Source organism: Canariomyces notabilis (genome assembly GCF_033297395.1).
Source record: "Canariomyces notabilis strain CBS 508.74 unplaced genomic scaffold N656scaffold_14, whole genome shotgun sequence".
NCBI lineage: Eukaryota > Fungi > Ascomycota > Sordariomycetes > Sordariales > Chaetomiaceae > Canariomyces > Canariomyces notabilis.
Genome location: NW_027041836.1, coordinates 325,632 through 349,836, shown reverse-complemented (window position 1 = coordinate 349,836; position 24,205 = coordinate 325,632). Strand labels below are relative to the sequence as shown.

General features: G+C 53.4%; 10 protein-coding genes across 10 annotated transcripts; 8 read left to right on the top strand and 2 right to left on the bottom strand.

Annotated features, from left to right (window-relative positions):
- Nucleotides 1–1,623: 1,623 nt before the first annotated feature.
- N656DRAFT_798992 (uncharacterized protein) lies at nt 1,624–1,885 on the top strand (the record flags this gene model as incomplete). The annotated part of the gene is made up of 2 exons (XM_064817825.1): nt 1,624–1,696; nt 1,758–1,885. The coding sequence occupies 2 exons, from the start codon at nt 1,624–1,626 to the stop codon at nt 1,883–1,885; spliced, it is 201 nt and encodes a 66-aa protein (XP_064669184.1).
- Nucleotides 1,886–3,117: 1,232 nt separating this feature from the next.
- Nucleotides 3,118–3,925, top strand: N656DRAFT_143135 (uncharacterized protein). Its single transcript, XM_064808628.1, has 2 exons — nt 3,118–3,451; nt 3,515–3,925. Exons 1-2 carry the CDS (start codon nt 3,261–3,263, stop codon nt 3,792–3,794), a joined length of 471 nt encoding a protein of 156 aa, XP_064669183.1. The 5' UTR covers nt 3,118–3,260; the 3' UTR covers nt 3,795–3,925.
- Nucleotides 3,926–4,566: 641 nt separating this feature from the next.
- N656DRAFT_790265 (uncharacterized protein) lies at nt 4,567–5,367 on the bottom strand (the record flags this gene model as incomplete). Its single annotated transcript, XM_064816870.1, has 1 exon — nt 4,567–5,367. One exon carries the CDS (start codon nt 5,365–5,367, stop codon nt 4,567–4,569), a length of 801 nt encoding a protein of 266 aa, XP_064669182.1.
- Nucleotides 5,368–5,544: 177 nt separating this feature from the next.
- Nucleotides 5,545–6,659, top strand: N656DRAFT_143138 (haloacid dehalogenase). The gene is made up of 2 exons (XM_064808629.1): nt 5,545–5,886; nt 5,965–6,659. The coding sequence occupies exons 1-2, from the start codon at nt 5,721–5,723 to the stop codon at nt 6,528–6,530; spliced, it is 732 nt and encodes a 243-aa protein (XP_064669181.1). The 5' UTR covers nt 5,545–5,720; the 3' UTR covers nt 6,531–6,659.
- Nucleotides 6,660–9,525, top strand: N656DRAFT_143026 (uncharacterized protein). The gene is made up of 8 exons (XM_064808627.1): nt 6,660–6,830; nt 6,910–6,938; nt 7,007–7,111; nt 7,164–7,636; nt 7,688–8,409; nt 8,464–8,693; nt 8,760–9,365; nt 9,443–9,525. The coding sequence occupies exons 1-7, from the start codon at nt 6,789–6,791 to the stop codon at nt 9,343–9,345; spliced, it is 2,187 nt and encodes a 728-aa protein (XP_064669180.1). The 5' UTR covers nt 6,660–6,788; the 3' UTR covers nt 9,346–9,365; nt 9,443–9,525.
- Nucleotides 9,342–11,583, top strand: N656DRAFT_143355 (uncharacterized protein). Its single transcript, XM_064808631.1, has 3 exons — nt 9,342–9,365; nt 9,443–10,256; nt 10,317–11,583. The coding sequence occupies exons 2-3, from the start codon at nt 9,628–9,630 to the stop codon at nt 11,425–11,427; spliced, it is 1,740 nt and encodes a 579-aa protein (XP_064669179.1). The 5' UTR covers nt 9,342–9,365; nt 9,443–9,627; the 3' UTR covers nt 11,428–11,583.
- A 616-nt stretch (nt 11,584–12,199) lies between these two features.
- Nucleotides 12,200–12,894, top strand: N656DRAFT_798987 (uncharacterized protein; the record flags this gene model as incomplete). The annotated part of the gene is made up of 2 exons (XM_064817824.1): nt 12,200–12,486; nt 12,750–12,894. The coding sequence occupies 2 exons, from the start codon at nt 12,200–12,202 to the stop codon at nt 12,892–12,894; spliced, it is 432 nt and encodes a 143-aa protein (XP_064669178.1).
- Nucleotides 12,895–13,102: 208 nt separating this feature from the next.
- Nucleotides 13,103–15,706, top strand: N656DRAFT_143243 (ARM repeat-containing protein). The gene is made up of 2 exons (XM_064808630.1): nt 13,103–13,115; nt 13,214–15,706. The coding sequence occupies exon 2, from the start codon at nt 13,339–13,341 to the stop codon at nt 15,661–15,663; it is 2,325 nt and encodes a 774-aa protein (XP_064669177.1). The 5' UTR covers nt 13,103–13,115; nt 13,214–13,338; the 3' UTR covers nt 15,664–15,706.
- A 3,112-nt stretch (nt 15,707–18,818) lies between these two features.
- On the top strand, nt 18,819–20,170 carry N656DRAFT_790244 (CMGC protein kinase; the record flags this gene model as incomplete). The annotated part of the gene is made up of 3 exons (XM_064816864.1): nt 18,819–19,003; nt 19,074–19,414; nt 19,476–20,170. 3 exons carry the CDS (start codon nt 18,819–18,821, stop codon nt 20,168–20,170), a joined length of 1,221 nt encoding a protein of 406 aa, XP_064669176.1.
- A 1,142-nt stretch (nt 20,171–21,312) lies between these two features.
- N656DRAFT_780327 (uncharacterized protein) lies at nt 21,313–22,950 on the bottom strand. The gene is made up of 2 exons (XM_064815355.1): nt 22,827–22,950; nt 21,313–22,756 (listed from the first exon to the last, which is right to left on the bottom strand). Exons 1-2 carry the CDS (start codon nt 22,878–22,880, stop codon nt 21,620–21,622), a joined length of 1,191 nt encoding a protein of 396 aa, XP_064669175.1. The 5' UTR covers nt 22,881–22,950; the 3' UTR covers nt 21,313–21,619.
- Nucleotides 22,951–24,205: the final 1,255 nt, after the last annotated feature.

Genomic DNA, 24,205 nt, shown 5'->3' with positions numbered 1-24,205 from the left:
ATGGGTCTTGTGAGCATTTTGTAGCGAAGATCACCCTAGCGCTCGGAAATCAGTCCCCAAGATCATTTTCCAGGAGTAGGGAGGGGCGCTATGGTAACCATCAACATCACCAAACACGTGGACAGGAAAAATCCAGGATAGTCCATACAGTGGAAATGCCTTTAGACGTCCAGTCTCCGACTCTCTGTCGATTGACCGAGTACTTAGTACTTTATCCAAAACTTCTAGCTACCTTAGGTAGGTATACCGGTACAGCGCATGAGTGGTCGCAGAGGGTCACACAAAGGCAGTCGGGATGGATAAGCTACTGTACAGACATACCCAAGAGCACCAAAGTGCCCTTCAAGATTCAAGCATCCGACTCTTCAAGTCCGTGAAGGGATTTTGCGTCGATTCGGCTGATCGCAACACAACCATACCAACGGAAACTACGAAGTACTAAGGTTTACTGCTGACCTACAATTAAATCGGCCTCGGTGCCTCAACTTAAATAAATTACCTGAAGCTCAAGACCGTTGATTCTGGTAGTATCTGGGGTGACCGAGGACAGTCGTGGACATTTTGTTAACGTAGGTATATAGGTGAGTAAAAACGGAGCTCTATCCGCGTTTCAAGTTGCTTCTGGATGTTTTGGCGAATCGCTGTCTTTACCCGTGTAGGTAAGGTACTTGTACTGTACAACTACCCTGCTGTCGTCACCACATCTGTGCTACCTCATAGACAGGGCTTCCTTAACGCAACAGGAGGATGCTGCGACACGGAGAACTGCTCTCCTTTCCAAATCTCTAACGGCTAAGGCCGGGATTTGCGTTTCCCGATTAGCCCCCACCGCGGCTCTCTGCTTGTGACGGACGGAGTCGGTTTCACGCCCCTGTTGCCGAAAGCTTGGTTCTGCTTGCGCCCCACTCATCGGCCACTCTAGGCCTTCTCCATCCAAAGTTCTCCCCATCCGATGCTTGCTTCGATGTTCAATAAGCTCGTTTTAGCGTCTTGCCTCCCAAGGCAACGGTGACATGGACAACAACCTTAACAACAGCCGCTGCCATCTGTATCGAAATGTAGCATCCCGCGGGGCGGCGCTAGAGAACTCCATGGGGTAACTGTGGTACCGCTGTGAGGCTTCGAGGACTTGGAAATCCCAAGGCGGCGCGCTTGTCCGTCTCAGATGCAAAGCCCCGAGCTGACACAGCGTCTCGCCCTCGTTCCCAGGTCTCTTTCCAGGCTAAGCAACCTGGAAAGGAGTGAACATACCAAGGCTGGGGTTTTGAAGCCTGTTCTTACGTTCCCGTACCGCGCTTGGCGGCTCTGAACCAAGGCTGGGCAGTAAACATGTGTTTCCTTGTTGGCTCGTCCCATCTGAAACGCATATTGTCCATCAAGCGCTGCAGATCCTGATCACCAAGTATTTCGCCTGGGCAATACAAATAGTCAATGCTCCCCGACCCGCCCATCCGACCTTTTTGCTCTTCCTAGTCCACCATCCCATTCGTTTCTTGACTCGATCTTTCTTGTCTTTTCCGTCCCATCTGTTCAGTTCCAATTCCACTCGTCGCCGGCCGACACCTCTGTTTGGTTAATTCTGAGATCGCTTCCTCAAAGCAATACGCCAGTTAATCAGTCAACATGAAGTTCACCGTTGCGACCATCTTTGCCCTCATCGCTGTGGCTTTTGCTTATCCCGCCGTGGAGCGAAGCGGTGAGCGACATATCGAAGGGCTTAGTGAAGAGTGCTCGTTGCTGACCCGTTACCTTTGCAGCCCCAATCAAACGTCAGAATATTGTGAGCATGGACGTCTCTGTTCCCGCCATGAGCAGCCAAGATGGGGCTGTTGTCCCTTTTAATGCCGCCAATGTCCATCAAGACGCCCGTACCAAGGGGATCTAAGTCAACTGCGGCTCATCTAGACACACCAAACGCCATGTCAAGCTCGGACTGGACGAGAACGAACCGCCATCTCAATTCGCACCCGTATATATTCAGCATGTGTCGAAGGCCCTACTAGACTGGTAGCCTGGGCAGCTTGTGGGGTTGGATTGATATCTTAGACTGCGGCGAGCCACGATGCTCATGTTTGAGTCGAATAGGGTCGGGTGAGCCTAGGAAGGCTGGGTGTCGGCGGATTCTTCGTTCGAGAGTGGAAACCTTTTAAAACATAAATTTATTTTCGTCCACGACTGGTGTCGGGGCAATTGAGGCCAGCATCCGTTCCATTATCTAGACCTGCTTCCTGATTTGAAGGTAGAATGCGTGCCCTGTATCCCTAACTTACCAGTCATGACTGCAGGTCTTGAAACCCGAATCACGCCCTTCCAAGTTCGGTAATACCATTATTTCGGTGTCTGTTGCTTCCATTCCAAGGCATAGAACTCCCATCTAAGGTAAGTAATGCGGGATCCAGGTTGATTGTATTGTACAACACCTACATACCCTACATGTATCTAATGTATTCCTTATATGGTATTGTACAGCACCACGGAGCATTGCGCTAAGTGGAAAGCTGGGGTTAAGATAGGTGGCTGAGTGCCAAGATATTACCTCTGCAGGAACGAGTAAAGTTAAAGTGTTGGGGCCATTCTAAGGTACAAGTACCTAACTGTGCCCTGTGAATACTGGAAGGGATCCTACGATTTCTTCCTTCTGCTATCACCACCGCACCTTGGAAGTGAAGCAGGAGAGGTCTTAAGATACCAGTCGCAGAGGTAACCAAAGCAGATGCGGAGTATGTTCTACCATTTCCTTACCATACCGCACTCCAGCACGGCTAGCGCAGAGCTATATACCCCACACAGCGGACGCTAACTCCCAAGTTGACTTTAGCTTGGGGGCTGAGAATGCTATAGTTTTCAGCCCACAGCCCCAAGGAGCACGATCCCCACCCTGGACAAAGAAACCAACCAACCAACAAAGCACGGCTCGTTCCACTTTGGATGCCCGTTTCCACCTCGATGGCCTCGATGGGTTGGGCACCGCCATCTTGGGAAGGGCTGAACAATGCCCCGGTCATCCGTTGGTCGAAGCTCAACATGGCGCTATTCCCTACCTTGCCCGCTTCTCTGGGGATATGATTTAATATTCGCGATCCCCGGCGCTTCCGCGCGACTGCAGCCCCCGGGTGCCGCCAGATCCTCGCTCCCACCACAACCTTAACTACTACAATACTGAGCTGCTGTCGCCCCCACGAGGGTCCTAGCCTGACTGTCTAGCGCGGTGGAACTGGCTATCGGAATGAGCTGGACACCGACGTGGACAATCCGGAACAATGCCCATCGATCTCGACCATGTGCTGTATACGCGCGCGAGATGGCGAAAGACTATTTTGGTTCCGCTCTGGACCTTTCAGGTCGCGGTGCTGCTGTGCCTGATGGCCGTCTTTGCCTATCGCCTGGCCGAGACATTTGAGCATTACAAGGACAGTCAGAAGATGGGCCAGATCCCTATGGTCGAGGTCGTGTATGTGCTTCCTACCAAAGTCCCATATCCATTGAGCTGTCCGTCACTAATCCAGACCCATAGTTGGGAAGCTACCAACGTCGGCTTCAACCTCATATCGCTCGTTCTCAACATTCTTGAAATTGCCCGCAAGGCAACAGAAAGGCTAACGCCCTTCTTCATGATATGTACCCACATCATCAAGCTCACCCTCGCCTTGGCCGTGCTCGCCCTCGACATTGTCGCCTATCTCCAAGGCATGGACGGCCACTACTCGACCATTGGCCTGTCGCTTGATTGTGGGCTACTGTACGCGTCCTTACCTCCCAGCCCCTATCTCTCTCTAATCAAATCCCCCTTCTAGCGCGTCGACCATTGTGACATTCATCTACGCCTTGGTCACCTACCGCCGCCTGCTCAAATACGAAGACTACCACCTCACCGCCGCCAGCACAAAACCGCATCCAGACGGTGGGGGTAGAGCGGGAGGAGTCGAGCTGGAACTGGGCCACAAGCACAGCGTCTCTCACTCGGTTCAACGCGTCTCGACCCAGTTCTACAACCGCGAGTACGATTCCGTCTACCCCTCGCAGACCCGCTGGTCCCAGACGCAGGCAGACCTGGCCTACCGATCCCCCTCCGCCGCGTCGCTCAGGACGCAGATTGACCGGGCCATTAGTAACGAGTTCGGTTGGGGCGGCGACGGCATCGTCGCGGGCAGCAACAGCAACCCCGTCGCGGCGGTGGGCCGCTCAGGTACCGTGGTCGTGGCCAGTGGCAGGGTGTCTGCGCACCACGGCAAGGTGGCTGCAGAGGTGCACAGAGCGCACAGCTGGCGCGTTGAGGAGGCAGGGGAGGAGGACATCGGGACTGCGGACGCGAGGGCGGATCTTGTTTCGCCCATAGAAGAAGCTGTCGGGGATGAAGGACGATATGCCCATGGAAAGGCAGAGGATGAGGATCGGGAGGCGCTTCTGCCGGGGAAATAGCACGTTTGCGCATGGAGTTTGGAGTTGCCAATCCGGATATTGACCCATATGGAGGTAATGTCTTATGTGATAATCTTCCCAACATTGCTCCGTCCCACCTTATCTTCAGCTCCCTGGATTCCATCCTTCCACCCAGTCCCCTTACTTCTACCGGCCTTTCCACCTCAACCGCCCAACCCACTCGGCGAACCTCTGCACCTCCTCCGCCTGCAGCAACCGCTCCACGGTATAATATTCCCTCGCCAGCACCTCATGGCCCGCAAAGCGATGCACGAACCGGTGGCACGCCCCGCACAGCCAAGCAACGTTTTGCAGGTCCTCCGGCCGGTGCCACCCGCGCTTCACCACCTTGTCGTGCACCATGCGAGGGATCAGGTGGTGGTATGTCAGGTTGATCCAGTCGCGCCCGCAGATTTCGCACGCCGAGACCTTGCCCCGCGTCGAGGAGGGAGGCGGCGGCGGCGTGGTCAGCGCCCCGATATACCCAGACAGTATGGGCGCGAAGAACTCGGTGGTTGTCAGCCCCTGGAGGGAGGAAGGCGGGGATGTGATGCCGTATGCGGCAAGGGAGTCCGGCACGGACGGGTCAAGGCATTGCAGGATGGCCGAGACGGTCGAGTTGGGTAGCGGTAGGGGGCTGTAGAGGGATTGCAGGGAGGGGGTGTCTGTCCAGGTTGTGTAGGTCAGGGATTGGAGGTCGAGGGGCAGGGAGAGGAACGTGGTGGTTGCGATGTAGCTTATGAAGTCGGCCAGATCGTCGGCAGCGTCTGCTTGTGGGGACGTGGAAGGAGGTGTTGGGGGAGAAGCGTTGATGGTAGATTTTTTGGAGCGTCGCTTTGGTTTGGGTTTGTTGGTTGGGGTTGTGATCTTCTCGATCAGGACTGAGGAGAGGATGTCACGAAATTGTTCGTAATTGGATGAGAGTTCCTCCGGAATGTCGTCCCCCATGGTCAGACGGTTGGTCTCTGCTATTGGGTGCTGATTAGTGAATCTACAATGCCTTTATGCTGAACGAAACTACGGGTACCTTGGGGTAGATGGTGATGATATCACGGGTATTATACCGGAAGGGACCACATTGCGGGTCCCAAAGGGCATCGCCGATCCCCACATCGATGTCCACCCAGGCACGTTCCCCGCATGCGAATAAACTCCACCGAGTCCGCCCCGGGTTCAAGCTCCATGACTTCATGACAGCCCGGTTCGCTCGGATCCTGGTCTAGGCTTCTTGGCAGGCCTTGCCATATCAAACACAAGCCCTCCGGTCTTCAGGTGACTCACTCGGTCAGCAGTGATTGAACATGGCCACCAAAACTATCATTGCGTTTGACCTGTACGGGACTCTCCTGTCTACTGAGTCAATCGCCGGCGAGCTGGCCAAGTTGTTTGGCGATGAAGCGGCCAAGTCTGTGGCGGCGCTCTGGCGGTGCTATCAGCTTGAATACACATGGCGCATCAACAGCATGGGTAATATTGCGCCGATGGGCTTCCACACGTCTCTGGCCTTTTCCGCCGGTAGGCTGTCGGGCTAATCACATCCTCCAGGAATATACCGCTCATTCAGCGAAATCACTCGGGGATCGCTGCAACACGCCGTCGCCGAGTCGGGGTTGATGCTGTCAGCCGACGACGCGGACAAGTTGATGAGGGCGTACGATGCACTGCACGTCTTCCATGAGGTTCCAGCTGCCCTGAAGACTATCGAAGACTCTCCTTCAGTCGAGGCCTACGTCTTTTCTAACGGGACCCGACAAATGATCTCGGCGTCTGTAAAGACGTCCCCGGATTTGGGCCCGTGCGCCTCCGTGTTTAAAGGGCTTCTAAGCGTTGAGGATGTGCAAGCGTTTAAGCCGGATAAGAGAACATACGAGCACTTGCTCAGAGAGGTTGGGAAAGCCGAAAGGCCAGGCGACGTGTGGTTGGTGTCTTCCAACCCGTTTGATGTCGTCGGGGCAGTCTCGGCAGGGCTGCGGTCGGCTTGGGTCGACAGGCAGGGTAAGGGGTGGATGGACCGCCTTGGAGATGTTGTCGGGACTAGAAACTTGAAACCCACATTGGTAGTTGACGATGTCGGGAGCGCTGTGCAAAAAATTATGCGTGCTGTCTCATGAGGAACGTCTTCGGTATCGAATCTATCGATAAGGTCGAGCCAAGCAAAAGGCTCAGGACCCACATGCACCCCGGTACATAGCAGTTGTTTAATTATTAAGAACCCAAGGTACACGATTCAGCTGGGGCATTCGACGCCAGACAACCGCAAGACGTGGGCCATTGCAAGACGTTGAAGCGGAATCCATGACTCTTTGTGTCTTGCCTTTATTCAATGTTTACTTAGGGCGACCGTTGTGGATTTACAAGCAGACACCGGGATGGACGCTCGAAAAGAGACCATTCCACTTGCCCGGTTTGCGGTGAGGAATCAGCGCCTTCCATGGACATGAGCATACTCTCGGCGTTCACCTTCCTGACACCAAATTTGATGCTCAACAGTGCGACTTCTGCAAGGGGAAAAAGATCAAGTGAGCAAACATCGCCCATTGAGCTCTCGTTCAAGCGGCGCCGCATGTTCTAACCTGCTGCGATGGAGATGCTCCCGGGAGCTCCCCAAATGTGCTGCCTGCAAGCCTTGGCCAGGACCATGTCACTACTCACGGCAGTATCTCCAGCCCACTCTTCCCAGACTCGAACCAAAGCAAGTTCACCACAGCTACACTGGATACAGCTTAACACTAATGCTAGAAAAGCACCGATTCTCAAGCTCGTGATGCCCAGGGGGCCGGCGCCAGTTCATTGCCAGAACGGCTCGATCGGATTGAGGCAAGCTTAGAGAAGCTCACGAATGCCGTGAACAGCTTGTTAGCTGCTTCAAAAATTGGAGATGTTCAGAAGCCAGAGCTTGAACAAACCAAACCCGCAACCGCTGGTTCTGAGGGAGACATCAAAGTGTCCTCGACGCATCTGGGGGCTGCGCGAGGTGGCAACAAGCGGAGCTCCGTACCGTCACACATCTCCTCATTGAACGAAGCGCATCATCTAGGCGCCACCCTTTCTCAAGTGTTGTCCCCGCCTGAGTATGGCCTGGCCGTCAAGAACTTGAAGGATTTGAGCGAGGCATTTACCTCGTTTCGGATCGACACATTACTTGAAGTGCCTATCGAAAATGATTCTAAGAGCTACCTTGTGCCAGACAGCGAGTCGGGCTACGAGATTATGGCCAGTATGTATCCCTCAAAAACTAGCCCTCGGCCCCCTACTAATAAGTTACGAGAATTCCGGTCGCTCCTTGAGGCTTATCGCCAGTTTTTCGAGCCTCCTTCTGAGGATGTTCTCAACCGAGTCATCTTTCGACCATCGGAGGCGCCGGCGGGCTGGGTAGTCCTAGTCAATTACAGCCTCCTCACAATCTCGGGTTGGAAACCTGACGATGGTCTCGCAAGTATGTTTCGATGGAACGTGAGGTTAGCCTTACAAAACGCTTCCTTATTCCTTCTGCCGTCGCGGACCAATCTTCAGGCCTTGATGCTCCTTGCTTTCCACGGCGAAGAATTTTCTGCTTCCCCGAATATCTCGTGGATGTTGGCTTCCAACCTGTGTCTCCAGGCGCAAGCCCTCACACTCCATAAGCCAGGACCGGAACTCGACGAGGTGAGCCGACAGCGCCAGTTGGCCTTATTCTGGGCTATTTTCAACTGTGAGAAAGCCTGCGTGCTGGCCTTCGGGCGCCCTACGCTGCTACCGACTCATTTCTATCGCGAAGTTGAGCTGCCAAGCTTCGAATTCCTAGCTCGATATACCCCTCTTTTAGATGAGAGCTTTCGCGGCGGAACAGACTATACCCGCTCGGCTTTTGGTGCTTATCTATTCCTTCGCAACACCGAGATGTCACAGCTCATTGGTGAGATCATCGATTGTATGGTCATGAATCAGGACTATGAGGAGCTAGAGGTCTTGATGGATATGCTCGATACTTGGTACAGTGAGACAAAAAAGGTACTGGTTCATTCTCAACAGTAGGATGTCTGGCAATATCTAATCATTCTATAGAACTTCTTTCAAGGACTCGCAAGCGAAAACGGTCTTCTTGGAGAACCAGGAGCCGCCGAGAAGCGGATGTTTGGACATACACTGACATTTCGTTATCTCCACTCACGCATCGTTCTCACCAAAAATCTGCCTACATACAGCATGGCCCGCATATCGTGGGCAAGGCAAGCAATCGACATTCTGCACGACATCATGTCTTCCTGGGATCCGATATACAACGGTATTATATGGTATCGTGGCCTTCGGTATTTTCATTCGCTTGACGTCTTTGAGGCTAACTTTCCATGGAACATCAGGCAGCTCCTATACTACCCCTTTACGCCATTCCTTGTTCTCTTTGGCCATGTTGTGAACAATCCAAAGGACCCAGAAGTTCAAGGCGACCTACAACTTCTGCTCTCAATTCCCGCGTACTTCGCCAAATTGAGGTCGCGGTTGACCCTACTACACCAAGTAGCATCACGTCTGAAACGCACCGCCGAAGTCTTTACGGCCCTTGCCCGAAGGCATGTCGAGCAAGCAACGAGATTGCCCGGCAGCGGCCATATTGGCCTCCGGGCAAGCAACCCATGGCCGGAGAGGACTGAGGCCGATAAGATTGGCGACAGCTCCATGGAAAGCCTCCATTGTGAAAGAGGTTCCGGAGAAGGCTACAGCGAGCCTGTCCATGATATCTCTCTTGATGATATCGACATTGACAGGTTCCTCAGTTGGATTCCTGAATCAGTGCCGGACAGTTTCTCTTCGGGGACCAGAAACAAACCACTGCAGGACGTCGAAGATGCTTCAGACACTGTCCCCCAGCCGCCTCAGGGACAGAAACGGCCGTTTGATGCCGCTTTTGATTGGTTCTCGTGGGAAAAGTATTACTCGGATTGTTAAGGTTGCTTTTCCGCAAACAGGCAAGTCGATTTCAGTCTTCAAATTTTCAATGCAGCCTTGTGTCACCTTGAAGCTGACGGTTGCGGCACACCGCCAGTTCCAAACTTATTGTTGTTGATCGCAGGGGTCACATGCCAAGCCGGACTCAGCCGTGGCTTACAGCTGACCATTGACCACTGACCTGTCCATGCGCCCTTCAGGCTCCGATAGGGCTTTTAATCAACCACCGATCGAAACCCGAGCAATGACACTACTAGCAGTTTCAACTGTATCATTTCTACCATGGCTGCCATGGAGGCATCACGGCCAAGGAAAGCCGGCTCGAGCAACAACCACACTGAGTTTTTCGGGTCGCAAATTGGCGACAAGTCGGCCGTCAACTACAGCTACACAGACATGCCATGGAGGCTCATGGCATACGACGTCTACTACTTCTTCAAGTTCTTTTGGGCTATCCCCTCCGTCTTGTGGCCGCTATCCCCTGCCGACTCGGGCGAGTTGAGCGAGCTTTCTTTCACATCCGAAAACGTCTACGCCGTGGCAATTCATGCTGTGCTGGTCATCTTGCAACTCGGCTTCATCGTAGCCCTTCCCTTTCTTGTCATGCTTCCAGTTTGGACCGCCGTGGCAGCCGTCGCCCTATTCATGTTGCTAAATCGATCACTCACTTGCCTCCTGAATGGTGACCGAGTTGAGTACGAGTCGGACGAGAAATATGCACCGGCTTTGCCAAAACATGCTCACGAGCAGTGGATTTACATTAATGGTGTAGCCGCTGGGTATATAGCGCCCTCAGAGCTGCTATTACGGGGACGCAGACTAACCGCAACAAGAGAACATTGGATGAGAAGCAACCTCAACCGACTGGCTGTCACCTTCAAACGGCCGATCGTTGGCATCCACAATAAAACGTGAGACTTCTCTTCATGGTCAACCGCTCAAGGTGTTGGTCCAAACTTACCGTTTCCCAGTGCCGGTATTCTGTTCGATGTCATCGAATGCCTCATTCAGCGCAACCTGGGCTACGCGACCACGGACGTCCGAGTCTGCTACAGCATCATCAAAAAGAAGCTGTACAACCCTCAATACTCCAAGGTCATATTCATTCTGCATTCACAGGGAGGTATACAAGGGAGCTTGATTCTCGATTGGCTCCTCCAGGAGCTTCCGCAAGACCTTCTTTCCAAGCTCGAAGTATACACGTTCGGCAACGCTGCCAACCATTTCAATAACCCGCACCGCCACCTCTACTCCCAGAACCAGGCAAAACTGAACCCGCTTGCCGCGTCCATCGATGCCACCAGTCAAGCACCAGCACATAAGCCCATGGCTCATCAGGTTCATCAAGACCATCACGATTTTACCACCAGCTCAACCACACCTAATAGGCTTTCTTCCAACTCCGAGGCAGCTCAGCCAGGCCATAGCAATGCCGCCATCCCTGCTTTCGCGAGCTCGACAACTGCTTCCCATCCGTCCGGCCTTTCGGGCCGCGCCATCGGACATATCGAGCACTATGCACATACGACGGATTTCGTCGCGTTATGGGGAGTCCTGCGCTTTGCCACAGCGCCGCCCTCATCCAACATGATCCCGCGGTTCATGGGACGGGTCTTTGTGCGGACCAGTGTCAGGGGAGGACATCAGATGGTGCAGCATTATCTGGACGGCATGTTTCCCCTGCGGAAGGACCGGCAGACAGGAAAGCTGCTCAGGGACGAGGCGACAGGGGTACCGTGGGGCTGTGAAGAGGGGGGAAATGAGTTTATGGAGAGTGAGGTCTTGCTTGGTGGGGTCGATGGGGAGTATGGATCTCGACGGGGTGATGACCGGGGCGAAGGGACTGATGATGATGAGGAGGATGATGGGAAAGTGAAAGTTCTCGGGACCAGTCCCGTCAGTGAAAGGGGGTTTCCTCTGAAGGGGGCAAACAAGAAGGAGAGAGGGGAGGTTGTGAACGTGAGAGTCAAGGTTAAAGAGCTAAGCCGGCTGTGGCAATATCGGAATGGCCGGAGTCCAGAGGACAAGCCTCCTTTGCTTGTAAAGTGTGCGGATGGGGTGGTTAGGAACGCGACCATGTAGGTAGGAACTGGGCTGGATTCCGCGTTGGATCGTTTGGAGCATGGTATTGGCCGTTGAAGTGGGTTTGGATGTTTTGGTTGGAAGGTTGGTTTGCTTGAGGAGGGCAAAGAGGGGAGAGGCAGATGATACTGTAGGCCTCCTGTGGTCTACCGTCTCATGTCAACATATTATGGCATTGGGCGTCTCTATACCTAGTCACTTCGAGAGTCCTAGCTCATTGAGTGGCGATAATTCCTATAGCATGGCTGAGATCCTGCAGATTTAGGTTCCAGTGATGCGGAAGTCGACCTGACTCCCTCTGCTGTATCGATTCAACGGCCGACTTCCTTGGCACTGCCGCTCCAGCCAAAGAGTAGGTAGGCATCATGCCCCTTTCCTGTGCTCTGCGTGGCATGCGCCCTGTGTGACCTGCGCCCTATGTGACCTGCGCCTTGTGTAATGTGCGCCCTGGGTAGCATGCGCCCTCTGTAACATGCGGCCTGTGTAGCATGCGCCCTGTGTAACATACCTACTATGTAGAGTGGGCGCAAGGGAGCCCAGAACCGAACTTGTTGATTATTGATTCCCGTGTAAGTCACCCCCTTCGGCCCTTCGTCGCCACACCTCCCAATTTTATCTGGAATTTCTCCCTTCCATGCCTTTTCCTCCTGACTTTATAGCATAACTCTGAGTCTGCTATATTCAGTCGCGCCATCGCTGAGGCTTGCACATCTTGCTTTCTCTATCTTTGAGAATCAGCATATCATTGCACGACGCAAACCCCCCAATCACAATGTCTTCTCGTCAGGATCCAGGCGTTGTTGATGAGATGGCAGACAGCGACATGGAATATTTCTTCGATTTCGAAGCCTATTTTCGCCACGAAAATGCTGTCGACCAGGTACCCGTTGAGAGCGCCTTGGGTGTCCTGGAAGCCAAAGGAGCAGGGCCCGACCCATCCGAACAGGTTCCCACCAATGATCCCGCTGCCCGGGATATGGGCACGGTTCCCCACGCCCAGATGCAGCCTGGCAGGGCGCCTGCCCCACAATTGCCTGATCCCCGCTATTCGGGGACTGGGTGAGTTTTTTTTTTTTACGATGCTGATGCTCTCATGTATATATGAAAAGCTGTGCCACTGCACAACACTGCACTTTTCAACGCCCAAGTCCTCTCGTGAGGTTTGGGTACTCGTGTCAAGAGCCTGCTTGTCCAACCCGGTCCAAGCCTTCCAAGGCTAGGTTCAAGACGCACGCAGAGCTTCAGCGGCATATCAGAAATATCCACACCAATCCCTTGGTGTGTCCTGAAGAAGGTTGCCCCCGCCGTGAACCTTTCGGTAGGAAGAGAGACCTCGAGCGCCATCGTGAGTACGAGCACGGCGGGTCGACGCCGCATGTCTGCCAGCACGATGGCTGCGCCAACATTGGGAAGGACTTTAAGAGAGCGGACAGACTGAAGGCGCATGCGTTGGCTTGTCATCGTTAGGCGCGCCGCTTTTGGCGACACCTTCCGGCGAGCATATTCAAAGGGTTGAAGTTGAGCGGCTAAGCGCATAGGAAAATGGTAATGGATTGCTTGGCTGGGACATGGTGAGCTAGGAAACGCAGAGGGAAGACTTGTAGTTTCCTGCAGACATTTTCCTGCCTACCTAGTTAGATCCTCAGCATATCAAGCATTCGAGATTCTTCAGAACTCAAGCTACATAGGTATGTATTCTAGCCGCTTGCCTTAAGGTACTGTACCCGGCCTAAAGAACCAGTACCGTTGCGTGCAATGTGAGAAGGGTTAGGGCTGACTTTTGTAGAACGATAAGATAAGGATTTTCATGGATGGGGACAGACTTCTTTTTTTCCACCAACGGCTCTCAAGTCTCAACCTCCCGCGCAAAAGTGACCACTGATTACCTACCCACGGCGCTAAGATACCATCATGGGCAAGAACAGGAAATCTAAGCGGCAGCTAATTCGAGACGAAAAGCGTGCAAAGAAAAGAGAGCGGGAGCGCGCCGACGAGGGAGAACGGGACGCCAAACGCCAGCGCCGTAACGACGACGGTGGCGGCAACGAAGCAGCCAACGGTCTCGATAGCTACGACCCGAATGCTGATTACATCCCTTTTGATGTCGACGATGACGGCATCAACGGCCAAAGTAACCGCCGCGGCGGCGGTAGCGGGCAGACCTTTGAGCGCGAATTCTTCGGCATGCTCGCGGATCAGGAGCAAGAGTACTTCCGGCACGCCGACGAGATGCTCGAGTTGAACGATTTCCCCTCCCCCGAAGATCGCCATATCTTTTTGCAAAATGTCTACCTCGAGGCGAGGGGAAAAGAGCTCAAGCTTGCCAGCAGCCAGAGTTGTTCCCGCTTGATGGAACGGCTGATCTTGCTTTCGAATACGCGACAGAAGAAGAGGCTTTTTGGCGCCTTTGCCGGACACTTCATGAGCTTGGTTACCCACAGGTTTGCGGGGCACTGCTGTGAGAAGCTGTTCTTGTTGAGCGCGCCGGTCGTAACCGAGGAGCTGAGCGGTGGGGGGGAGAACGGGAATAAAGATGGGGACATGACCATGGGGGAAGGCGGGGAAGAGGAAGAAGAGGAGGTCACCGAGGCAATGAAGACGTCGATGGAGGATTTATTCCTGCTGACTCTGGATGAGCTGGAAGAGCACCTTTCGTATCTGCTGTCGGATCGGTACGGGTCGCATGCTCTTAGAGTGCTGCTGCTTGTCTTGTCCGGGAGGCCGCTTGACCAAGCCGGGACAAAGTCGCTGCTGCAGGGCAAGAGCAAAGAGTATGTTACGGTAGAAGGCGCCTCTGCCATGGCGAGCGAGCTCAGCTCGCAGACCAGGGCAGTGCCCTCGTCGTTTACGACCGCGGTACAAAAGATCATTGCCGACTCTACGGCGGGCATGGATGCGACGGCGCTGCGGGTGCTGGCCAAGCATCCAACTGGCAATCCTACGCTGCAACTTTTGCTTGATTTGGAGCTCTCGGTGGCAGCGAAATCAAAAGGGGGTAAAGCAAAGAAGAGTGAGGACAAAGACGCGGAGGTGCAAGCCAGCGAGCCGACTCTCCTAGAGAAGCTTGTTCCTGGCGCGCCGGCTTCTTTCGGCGATGAGAAGTCGCAGGCTTGTGAATTTGTCAATGGCATGCTCTACGATCCCATCGGTTCGCGGCTGCTTGAGACTCTAATCACCCACTGCCCAGGCAAGGTGTTCAAGGGTCTTCATGCAAGCATATTCGGCCCGCGGATCCAGAGTCTACTCCGGAACGACATTGCCTCATATCCCGCCATTAGGGTGCTCAACCGGTTGAGCAAGGAGGACCTTGTCGCAGCAGTGGAAAAATCGCTCCCCGAAATCCCGTCGTTCGTGGAGAAAGGCCGGCTCAATGTCATCAAGACCTTCTTTGAGCGGTGCAGCGTGCGCAACGCGACTCCGGAGCTTGGATCCCTCCTGCAGGCCCTCACGGCTGCCTGTGGCGGCAACTGGAAGCATCTCGTCCCCAAGCTCTGCCTCCTTGACGAACCTGAGCCACAAGAGAGCAAGGAGAAGAAGTTTCAGCAGCCCGATGCGAAGAACAAGGCAGCTCTCCTTTCCCACGGCAGCCAGGTTGTAACTACCCTCCTCGGAATTCCCGGCGCGACGTCCAAAGCCATCCAGAATTCTCTCCTTTCTCTCTCACCGGAACAACTCCTCCGCATGGGCACCTCATCCGCCCCGACATCAACAATCCTCGCCAAATCCCTCTCCGTCCCGCCGGAGGTGCCCCATTTCCACAAGCTACTTGTATCGGCCTTGCTGCCAAACATATGCGAGCTTGCCACGTCACAGCACGGAAACGGCATCGTCAACGCCATCATCTCGGCTCCGTCGAAAGGCGAGGGTGTGGCCGTGGTGCCCTTTTACCTGAAGGAGAACATCATGGCGCAGTTGGAAGGGCGCGAGAAGGACTTAAGAGCGACATGGCTGGGGAGGAACGTCTGGCGGAGTTGGAAGGGCGATCTGTGGTGCCACCGGCGGCATGATTGGGTACGTTGGGCGAAGGAGACCGATCCTGAGGGGGAGAGGGTCGCGGCTATGCCTGTGCCGAAGCAGAAGACGGAGGAGGAAGGCAAGGATAAGAAGGGCAAGGGGAAATATGACGCTCAGGGGAAGCAGAAGGGGAAGGAGAGCTCAAAGAAGGGGTCGAATAAGAGCAGGGAAGGAGGAAAGAGAAAGGGGAGGTCAAACGGGGAGGTGGCTGTTGTCGCTTAGTTCGGTGTGTAGGTGGGTGGTTTTCGTTGTGGCACATGATACCCGGGAGAGTGCGCCATGGAAGACAAGATGTCAAAGCAGACCTTTAGGTACCCAAGATGAAAGGTACCTTAAGCTGTAGAGGCGATGCCTGGCATGTGGCAGCGCTCCGCTTGCTGACGCTTTTATGCTAGCTGCTGCATCCAACTGTCTCGATCCTGCCGAGAGGGAAACATTGTTTGTCAAGAGTTTGCTTTGAGCCGGCGCAAAGCTACGCGCTGCCCTGGATACTTCGCCTTCGGTTCCCGCTATGCCCCGGAACTCAGAGCCGTGACGTCGCCGTCCGCCACAAGTTAGAGCATTCAAGTGGGTGGCTGCAGGAACAAAGCCATTCTTCGGGTCGTCCCGCTGCGTGAGGTTCCTCTCACCCAGCCGTGAGCAGCCCGCAACGCTCAGGGGGTCAATGAAACGTGGAGTTCCTTTCAGCTTTTGAGAATCCATACTCTCCAAAGAGACAGATCATAGACAAAATACATTCAGGAACCTCTCAAAGCAGCGGTATAAGCCGGAAGGAAGGCCGTGAATGGAGTGGAGGAGCGACTGGAGCTGTCATTGTTGTGGACGTCAAGGGGAACGAGGGGTCAGCCACGAAACTATGCTGGGGATGTTACTCATCTTTGCCAGCTGAGTTATGAGGAAGACCTGACAGGCGAGGGTGATGTTATGTATATATTGCTGGCACAAGACCATGTCTCGTGGCTCAAATTGTCCGTGGCAACCATCCAACATCAACCCCTGAGATCGATTTCCTCGACTTTGGAGCTCCCAAAATCCTCTGCAGTCGTCAGCCTATCCTCGAAACCGTGATATATTTGCCTAGTACTGGCCCAGTCTTCCCAACCACGCCGTGTGCGTTGCAATACCTTCTGAGGGAACATAGCCGCGGACAAGCCCACAGCCTGACCCCTGCCGAACCACAAACCTCTGGTCGCTTCCCGCCTTTGGCTGGCCGCCATGCCCCGATCAGGATACGACACGTCGGGATTCGGCAAGTCCCATGCGGACCAAAGACCCGACGAGACAAGGGGAAGTGGGAATAATGATGGGAAGAACCAGGGCCAGACCAAGAACAAAAGCAGCGGGGTACGTTAAGGTTCGTTCATAACTTCAAGTTTTGCCTAGTATCTCTACATTACACAGTAGTTGTAGATTGGTGAAAAGAGGGCAGGTTAATCATGAGGCTTCTGAGATGCTGTTTCGTGCTGTCTCTCATCCCTGTCACTGCTCCCCTTTTCTTTGTTCCTCCTCACAATCTTCTTTGTTCCATTCCAACAATAAGAAGCCCTTGTCAAAAGAGGAGATCCGAGCGAGAACAGGAACAAAGGAACTTTGACTAACCTAAGAGAACGTCTCTTCCCCAGGCACCCAGTCAAAAGATAACCAAGCCCAAGGCGAAGTGACTGTCCAAGGCAAATGACTTTTGATACCTATGTTAAGCTCTGCGACTGGGGAGCAGTATTTTCGCAAGAGGATTGTGTTCTACAATATGGAGCTCGCAGCGGAGTTGGAGAGGAAGGGGGAGTTGGAGAGGAAGGAATGACGATACGGGACATGTGCTTTACCTAGCTGTTATCGCTGATACACCACCGGGCAAAGGTAATGATAGAGTGTCCTTTCCGTACATACAATCCTGCGCCGGTCGCTTGCCAGACTGCCTCGAGTCAAGCCAAATGTCAAAACCCCAGTGTCCACACTCTATGCCTCGTTCACGCCCATGCCTCACGATGGTAGCGGCACGTACCGGCTTCCATAGCAGACTGACTGCTTAAGCTGCCCTATGTCGAAGCGATCTTGCAGATGTTCGCATATGTGCTGTCTTTCGAGTCCAGTGTCTCGGAATATCTCGAGTTGGAACCTCCCAAAACTACTAGGACCGGTAGCGGTTGCGCCGCTAGCGCGGCCTAGCTCGACGTCTGGCTCTGCGGCTGGACTCGCGGGAGCCTCTTGTTCTCTCCCAATCTCGGTGCGTCAACACCGGAACATGCTCGGTGACGTGGAACTTGGCTTTCCCATCCTCTTCTTGGCGGTATAGCAGGCTGAATGCTCAGGCTTGTGGTTGACGTCGTGCTACATTGGTGCAATCGAACTGGGAGCCTCTTTTCTGATGCTTGCTGCAGATGCTTGCTGCAGATGCTGTTGATGCTGCTCGATGGAATTGTTCAAAAGGGGGAAACACCAATATGCTCTACTCTGGTTAGTGACCAGCATGGGAAAGGGAGGGTCTGTCTCGTACATTGAGCCATCCTGTAACAGCTGCTGCTTTGGGGCTCAAGGGTGTATATAGGGGTTATGGCAGCGGCAATTACTGTCCGTGCCAAGGGTTAAGTTCGTTATGTTTCGCTGATCACCGAAGTGCCGTCTTACTTGACTTTGTCGATATAATATCGACACAAACTTGCAATCTTGGTATACGATCACACGGTGGCTTTGGCTGAGGTTTGAATCGAACTGGGCACCTTGGGGAGAGTCGGAAGAGGGTGTGGAAGGAGACTAGGTATATTACTACCGCTTGCCTACTTCACTATGGTACTACCAAGGGGGGTGAAAGTAGGAAGGAGCACTTCACTTATACAGTCCTCTCAAGCAATTACAACCCGGTACTGGACCTAAGCATACCACTTCCACGTCTGGCGCTGATGACCGAACTGTTAAACTGTTGGTTTCTGCCGCTCTACTTGCAACTTTGGAATGTTTTCTTTCCAACGCCATGTGGTCGTATGCATCATGCTCTGTCGACGTTGGTACCTAAGCATCCACGGGTTAGGGTTATTTGTGATTCAAGCCCTGTCCCTCTTACTTCCCATTGTCTTGAACTTTAAAATCTGAACCTCCCAATTCACGAAAAGGAAATCGAATGGTGCACAGTGTTGCTCTCACTTCTAAGATGCGATACTATAAGTAACAGTACAGTCGGAAAATTTAAAACTTTATTCGGCACCCAATTCAGTGTCAACAGCCCGCGAACATAAACTCATCCGCGTTTATGTAGCTCAACTCCTGAAGTCGCTCAACGTCGCTGCCAACTCCCATATCCGCCATCGCCAGTGCATACCGTACGCTCACCAGCCCCCATTAACATGGCACATACCGAGAATGGAGATAAGTTTGATCGCGCTATGTCCCATCAGGATCTTCCGGAGGCCTTAGCCGACGACATCGAAGAGGGTAGAGACGCGTATCGGCCAGGTGGACTTCATCCTGTTTACATTGGTGATGTGTACGCGGACAAGTACAGAATTCTAAACAAGATTGGCTACGGTGTCTACTCGACAGTCTGGCTTGTCAGGGACCTGACTAAACCGTAAGTTGAACACCGTCGGAGGCCCTCTCGGACGTTCTACTGTCTAATGACCCTTATTTCAACGATGCAGGGACGACGATGAGCACAAGTACTTGGCTCTCAAAGCCCTCAGAGCAGAGTGCTATAGCGACGACAAGCCAATATTTGAGAGGGAGATCCTCACCCATCTCCGGAACGGAGATCGTGGCCAATGGGGCTACAAGTTTATTTGCCATCTTGTCGACGACTTTGAGCACCAAGGACCAAACGGAACACACGTCTGCCTTGTGTTTGAGCTCATGGGAGAAACCTTGGCGAGTTTTGGCGGCTGGTTCAAAGAGTGCATGATTCCATACCCCATCATGCGCAGGTTTACCGCCCAGCTTTTAGCGGCTCTTGACTATGCCCATGAGCACAATGTCATCCATACTGGTAAGGCTTCTCATCCTCTTGGGCGAATAACAATATTTGATTGATGCTGAAGATTGTCTAGATATCAAACCAGACAACATCTTTGTCAAATTTCGAGACAGGAGTCTCATCGAATCAGAATATCTCGCCAAAGTTCCTATTCCACAACAGGATAGGACAAAGAAGAGGTATAATCCAGTTCCGTCAACGTCTTTTCAGGAATATTATTTCAAGGACGGTGACAATCTTACTTTGCTCGAGATTGCTCTTGGTGACTGGGGAGTATCGAGCTGGGCGACACAACACCTGACCGAGCGCATTCAACCTGTCGCCCTCCGGGCGCCCGAGGTTTTAATCGAGGCCCCTTGGGGCAAGACGGTTGACTTGTGGAACCTGGGGGCTCTGCATCTTGAGCTCTATCGTGCAGTACGCATGTTCGATGGGAGAGTCCCGCCTGATGGCCATTACGAACTCAGAGAGCACCTCGCACAGATTGCGTACCACTTTGGCCCTTTCCCCAAGGAGTTGCTGGAGAAAGGCAATCAAGAGATTGTTCGAAGCATATTTGACGAGAACGGAATGCCACGGGGCCCCCGGGTACGCGATGTACCGCCCCTGGACTCGGAAGGGTTCATGCGAGGTCTGAGTGAGGATCGTAAGAACGATTACATCTCTTTCCTGCGGGCGTTGATGAAAATCCATCCGGTGGAAAGGCCTTCCACCATGGAGCTGTTGACGCATCCTTGGGTAGGTGTCATATCTAAGAACCGTGAATAGGTACCCTAGCTCAGCAGCAATGGAACGACGCCCGAACGATGGGCATCCCTCTCGTGTTTTGTTGATACCGATTCCCCCTCTAACTATTCCCCAAGAACTTCCTTCAAGCCCCGTCAGCAACCGATGGCTGCCCACTTCGAGCATCCAAGCTACTAATCACTTGCAGTACATCACATTTCGTCCATGGACCTACCGTCACCTCGCATGATTGCCCACCAGGCGCGTCAAGGAATAAGCTATCACGATAGATCTGTTGGAAATGGGCAGCCAGTGAGCATGAGACAACCGCTGCCAGTACGACTGTAGGAGCACCAGAACACAGGGAGAAGGAACTCGGGTGTCGGCCCGGAAAACTTACGGTTCTCAACTTCAGAAAAGGCCTATTGCTGGTTCAGCATTTCCAAGATACATGCATTGGAGGTCACTCCCGCCCACCATTCCCAAATTCCTTCATCCTCCCGAGCAAGTCCAACAGATTCCAGACCATCCGGAGCTCGAATCAAAACATCTAGTACAGAACAGTGGAGAGACCCGGTTGGTAGTGGAAGCGAGGCAGAGTCCCTCCTGTTGCAAACTTGCTTGGTAATTGGTGACAGCTGCAATGCCCAGAGGCATGTGACATGCACGCCTGCGATTACTGGCAGTTGACTGGTTCTCTCCGTGGTAAAGGTGAGTCCTGCAGGTTATGCGCAAGACATCCGTGAGCCAAGTCGTATATCCAAGCGGCTTCGACCCCCCCCTTTATCGCCTTATCTCCACCTTCTCGCCTTCCAGACGTCTAGACCTCCCCTCGTTAATATAAAAGGTGCATACTAAATCTGCATGTTCCAAGCTCTAGACACCGTTCATTGCTCCAACCAGCCTTGCCATTCGTCGTGCTCGGAATAAATCTTGGTTGCTAGCTGCTTTACCAACTATTAGTCGGTGCCTGGTGGTAAAGGAGCACAGTCAGCATGTCCACAATGAAGGGCACGGCTACCTGACTTGAAGGTGAATTGGGGCGTAATGTTATGGCTGTATACCCTAACATAACCTACTCTGCAATCGCAGGAGGATGTAGAATGGTCCGATTCTGCGGGCCCTGGCGAGACATACGCTGCAGCATAAATGTCACATCAGTCGCTAATGTTGCTTTAGTTAGGCTATTTTACACTTTATTTTACAATGTTTTTACATCCGGAACTAACGCGCTTGGTACAGTACATAGTCATAATCTCCTTTCTTCCATAGCTCAGACTCCGTGTCTTTCTGTTCGTTTTGGTCATGCTTTCAGCTGCAGGTTCACCCGTTCAAAGCTACCGCGCCAGAAACCCGTACAACACAAGAGAAACGCAGTCCGGCCTCCCTATGACTCCCAAACCCCAATAATCCGTTTTAGAACGCCTCGCAATAACTCACATGCTTAGCAAGCAACCCATGACCTAGGAACCCCGAAGCAAGAAAATGAACTCAGCATAGGACATTTTCGCCTTCCGTTGACAAGAAATCCTTCCAAGAATCATCCTCCAGCACCGTCTTGAGGTGCTGGCCGTAGCCGCTTCCGGCCTCGACCGGCGTAAGGGGCGTGGATGGGTCACCGTGGGACGACGACGATCGGGGCGACGAGGTAGAGGAATCAGCCGTCGTAGCTGAGGACGGTTCCTCGAAGGAGGCCAAGTCCTGGCCCAAGAACGCAAAGGAAGCGGACGAATAGGCGGGCGGCATGAACGAAGAAGGGTCGGATGTACTAAAGAGCAGATCGTCGCTAATTTCTGTTGGGATGTTGCCGTTGTCCTCAAAAACACCGATGAGGCTCGGGTCAATGTTTTTCAGGCTGGTGTTGGTGTTGCTCATCATCAGCTCAACGTCGTCGCCGCCCAAGCCGCTGATGGAAGAAGTGTACTTTCCCCCTCTCAAAGGCGCCGTATCGAGGCCGTAAGTCTGAAGGGGAATCGTTGGGCATGAGGAGGTTGCGGTGTGTAGGCTCAAGGGCGGCCGTGGTGATGGAGTGGCTGTGTGGGGGGTATCAGGCTCGGGACTGCTGGAAAGAATCAGTGGTGACACCGGCTCGTCCGCGCTCACCGGCGGCACAGAATGTGATGAAGGGTAAAGCGGCGGACCCTGGGGTGCGGACGACGCATCCGCAAAGACGGGCGGCTGAGGCTGGGGTTGCGGGGGTGCCCAATTGCCTTGAGTAGATGGAAAGATGAAAGGATGGCTGAAGTGTCTCGACCGCAGGCAGGCAGAGTAGCCCGGAAACTGCTGGTCAAAGATGCGCTCGACTTCGGCTTGTTCGGCAAGCTTGGCCGCGGCCAACTCCTCTAATGAAGCGTTGGTACTTGGATGGCGAGTCGCGCCCGATGATACGGACATGGATCTGGATTGACGAAAGGCGAAGGAGCGTCGCGGCAGCTCGTCGTCGTCCTCTTCGTACATCTCCTGGTTCTTGACGATTTCTTCGGACAGCTTAAAACCTTTCCCCGTGCGGCGCTTGTGCAAGGCTGACGCTTTGTAGGCAGAGTCCATCCTATCCTCGAGGGTTCGGTCGGTTCTCCGTGAGGCGGCGATGTAAGCCCTCTCCCGGTTCTCATCATGTGTCCGTTGCGTCTGGTAGATAGGGTGACGTGTTAGCAAACTGCTTGCAGGAGATCTTGAAGACGAGTGGACGGGCACGTACCCTCTTCGGCGGAGAGCTGGGGGTCTCGTCCACGTCGAGCAATCGCTTCGCCATAAGGTAGAAGGAGACTGGAGCTGGATATGGGAGCCTGAGGATTTGGACTCTTTGGAGTAGCCGGCGAAGGTATCAACGACTGGTTCGTCGTCTCAAGTTGGACCTATGCACTGGTGGACACTGGAGATTCTGGTGGCGGCGGAGTCAGAAAGCAGTAGTTACTATGAACTTAAAGTGACTGAGATCTAGCGGCGATAGCAAGTGTAAACTAGACCTTCAGGAGCCAGACGGGATCGTGGGAAGTACGTGTCTATGAGGAGGCGAAAGACAAGTTGATACGGTGTGCTGTGGTTGGTGCGATCAAGCTATCCTCTTTTAATCTTTCCCATCAGAGCTTTCAAAACAGTCCAGCAAGCTTGAGATCTCGACGCTGGGAAGGGGGCACCACCTGTTACGTCAAATTATGGAGCCAAAGTACCTTCCCGGCCGCTTGCCGATGGCTTGCCTTGCAGTGCTAGAGGGCTTAGCGTTTGACAGGTTCGATACGGATCGATTGGGACACCGTCTGAATGATACCCACTGTAAGGAAGGTTCCATTGAGCTTGCAGCAGGCGTGGGCCACTCACATTGACGAATTCGGATGAGATTGCTGGGGCCTGTTACGTCACCCTGACACGAAATTCGCAGAAGCTGCGGTGTCGCCTGCAATTGCATGCAGCTAACACGTTCGGCTCCCGCCTGCACAGATAGTTCATTCGGGGAATTGGCCACGGCGTCGCATTCAAAAGCAGAGTGGCGTTCTAGTCCTTTATCATGCTTAAGAAACGGCTGATGCTCGTCAGACGGGGTAAAGCCGTTGAAGCAGCTACTATCGACATGCAAGCCTAGCCTTAATGGCTTGGCTGTTCCGTGTCAAGTTCGTTTCTAGACGATTTGGTCCATCTCCCGTGGTGGAGAGAACACGGCAGGTTAATCAACGTATCTCTCATTGCGGGATTGCAGTGTTGTGTCTTACTGCGATGTTTGAGATTCCTACAATCGTGTTGCACCGGGTGTGACGTCAGATGCGGCTACGAAACGACCTCGTGTAGGTATCTACAGTGTACGATTAGTACTGTAGGCAAATGTTTGAAGGGAGCTGTTTCCCCAGCAGCAGCTGCAGTGTCACGTAATGTTAGGAGGCATAGCCGCCTACAGACACGACCGGGTACTGTTCACCCGCCCGGAGCTTTCTATCCGTGGAACACAGGGGTACTTGCGGCACCAGGCAAGCGAACGTCCGCTAACGAGCCAGCTACCCAATCAGACAAGGGTTGAGCTTGCTGAACACCTGGTTGAGGCGGGGAGCCACACATTTACTAGTTTTGCTGCATCAACCCCTCACT

What these genes read in the sequence shown, in the direction of transcription:
- N656DRAFT_780327 (XM_064815355.1), bottom strand. Translation starts at nt 22,880, where the DNA reads ATGGCGAAGCGATTGCTCGACGTGGACGAGACCCCCAGCTCTCCGCCG. An exon ending in CCAGCTCTCCGCCGAAGAGG is followed by an intron (nt 22,757 to 22,826) that starts GTACGTGCCCGT and finishes CCTATCTACCAG; the next exon opens with ACGCAACGGACACATGATGA.
- N656DRAFT_143026 (XM_064808627.1), top strand. Translation starts at nt 6,789, where the DNA reads ATGGACGCTCGAAAAGAGACCATTCCACTTGCCCGGTTTGCG. An exon ending in TTCCACTTGCCCGGTTTGCG is followed by an intron (nt 6,831 to 6,909) that starts GTGAGGAATCAG and finishes GATGCTCAACAG; the next exon opens with TGCGACTTCTGCAAGGGGAA. An exon ending in ATATACAACGGTATTATATG is followed by an intron (nt 8,694 to 8,759) that starts GTATCGTGGCCT and finishes ATGGAACATCAG; the next exon opens with GCAGCTCCTATACTACCCCT.
- N656DRAFT_143135 (XM_064808628.1), top strand. Translation starts at nt 3,261, where the DNA reads ATGCCCATCGATCTCGACCATGTGCTGTATACGCGCGCGAGATGGCGA. An exon ending in ATCCCTATGGTCGAGGTCGT is followed by an intron (nt 3,452 to 3,514) that starts GTATGTGCTTCC and finishes CCAGACCCATAG; the next exon opens with TTGGGAAGCTACCAACGTCG.
- N656DRAFT_143355 (XM_064808631.1), top strand. Translation starts at nt 9,628, where the DNA reads ATGGCTGCCATGGAGGCATCACGGCCAAGGAAAGCCGGCTCGAGCAAC. An exon ending in GTTGGCATCCACAATAAAAC is followed by an intron (nt 10,257 to 10,316) that starts GTGAGACTTCTC and finishes ACCGTTTCCCAG; the next exon opens with TGCCGGTATTCTGTTCGATG.
- N656DRAFT_143138 (XM_064808629.1), top strand. Translation starts at nt 5,721, where the DNA reads ATGGCCACCAAAACTATCATTGCGTTTGACCTGTACGGGACTCTCCTG. An exon ending in ATGGCGCATCAACAGCATGG is followed by an intron (nt 5,887 to 5,964) that starts GTAATATTGCGC and finishes CACATCCTCCAG; the next exon opens with GAATATACCGCTCATTCAGC.
- N656DRAFT_143243 (XM_064808630.1), top strand. Translation starts at nt 13,339, where the DNA reads ATGGGCAAGAACAGGAAATCTAAGCGGCAGCTAATTCGAGACGAAAAG.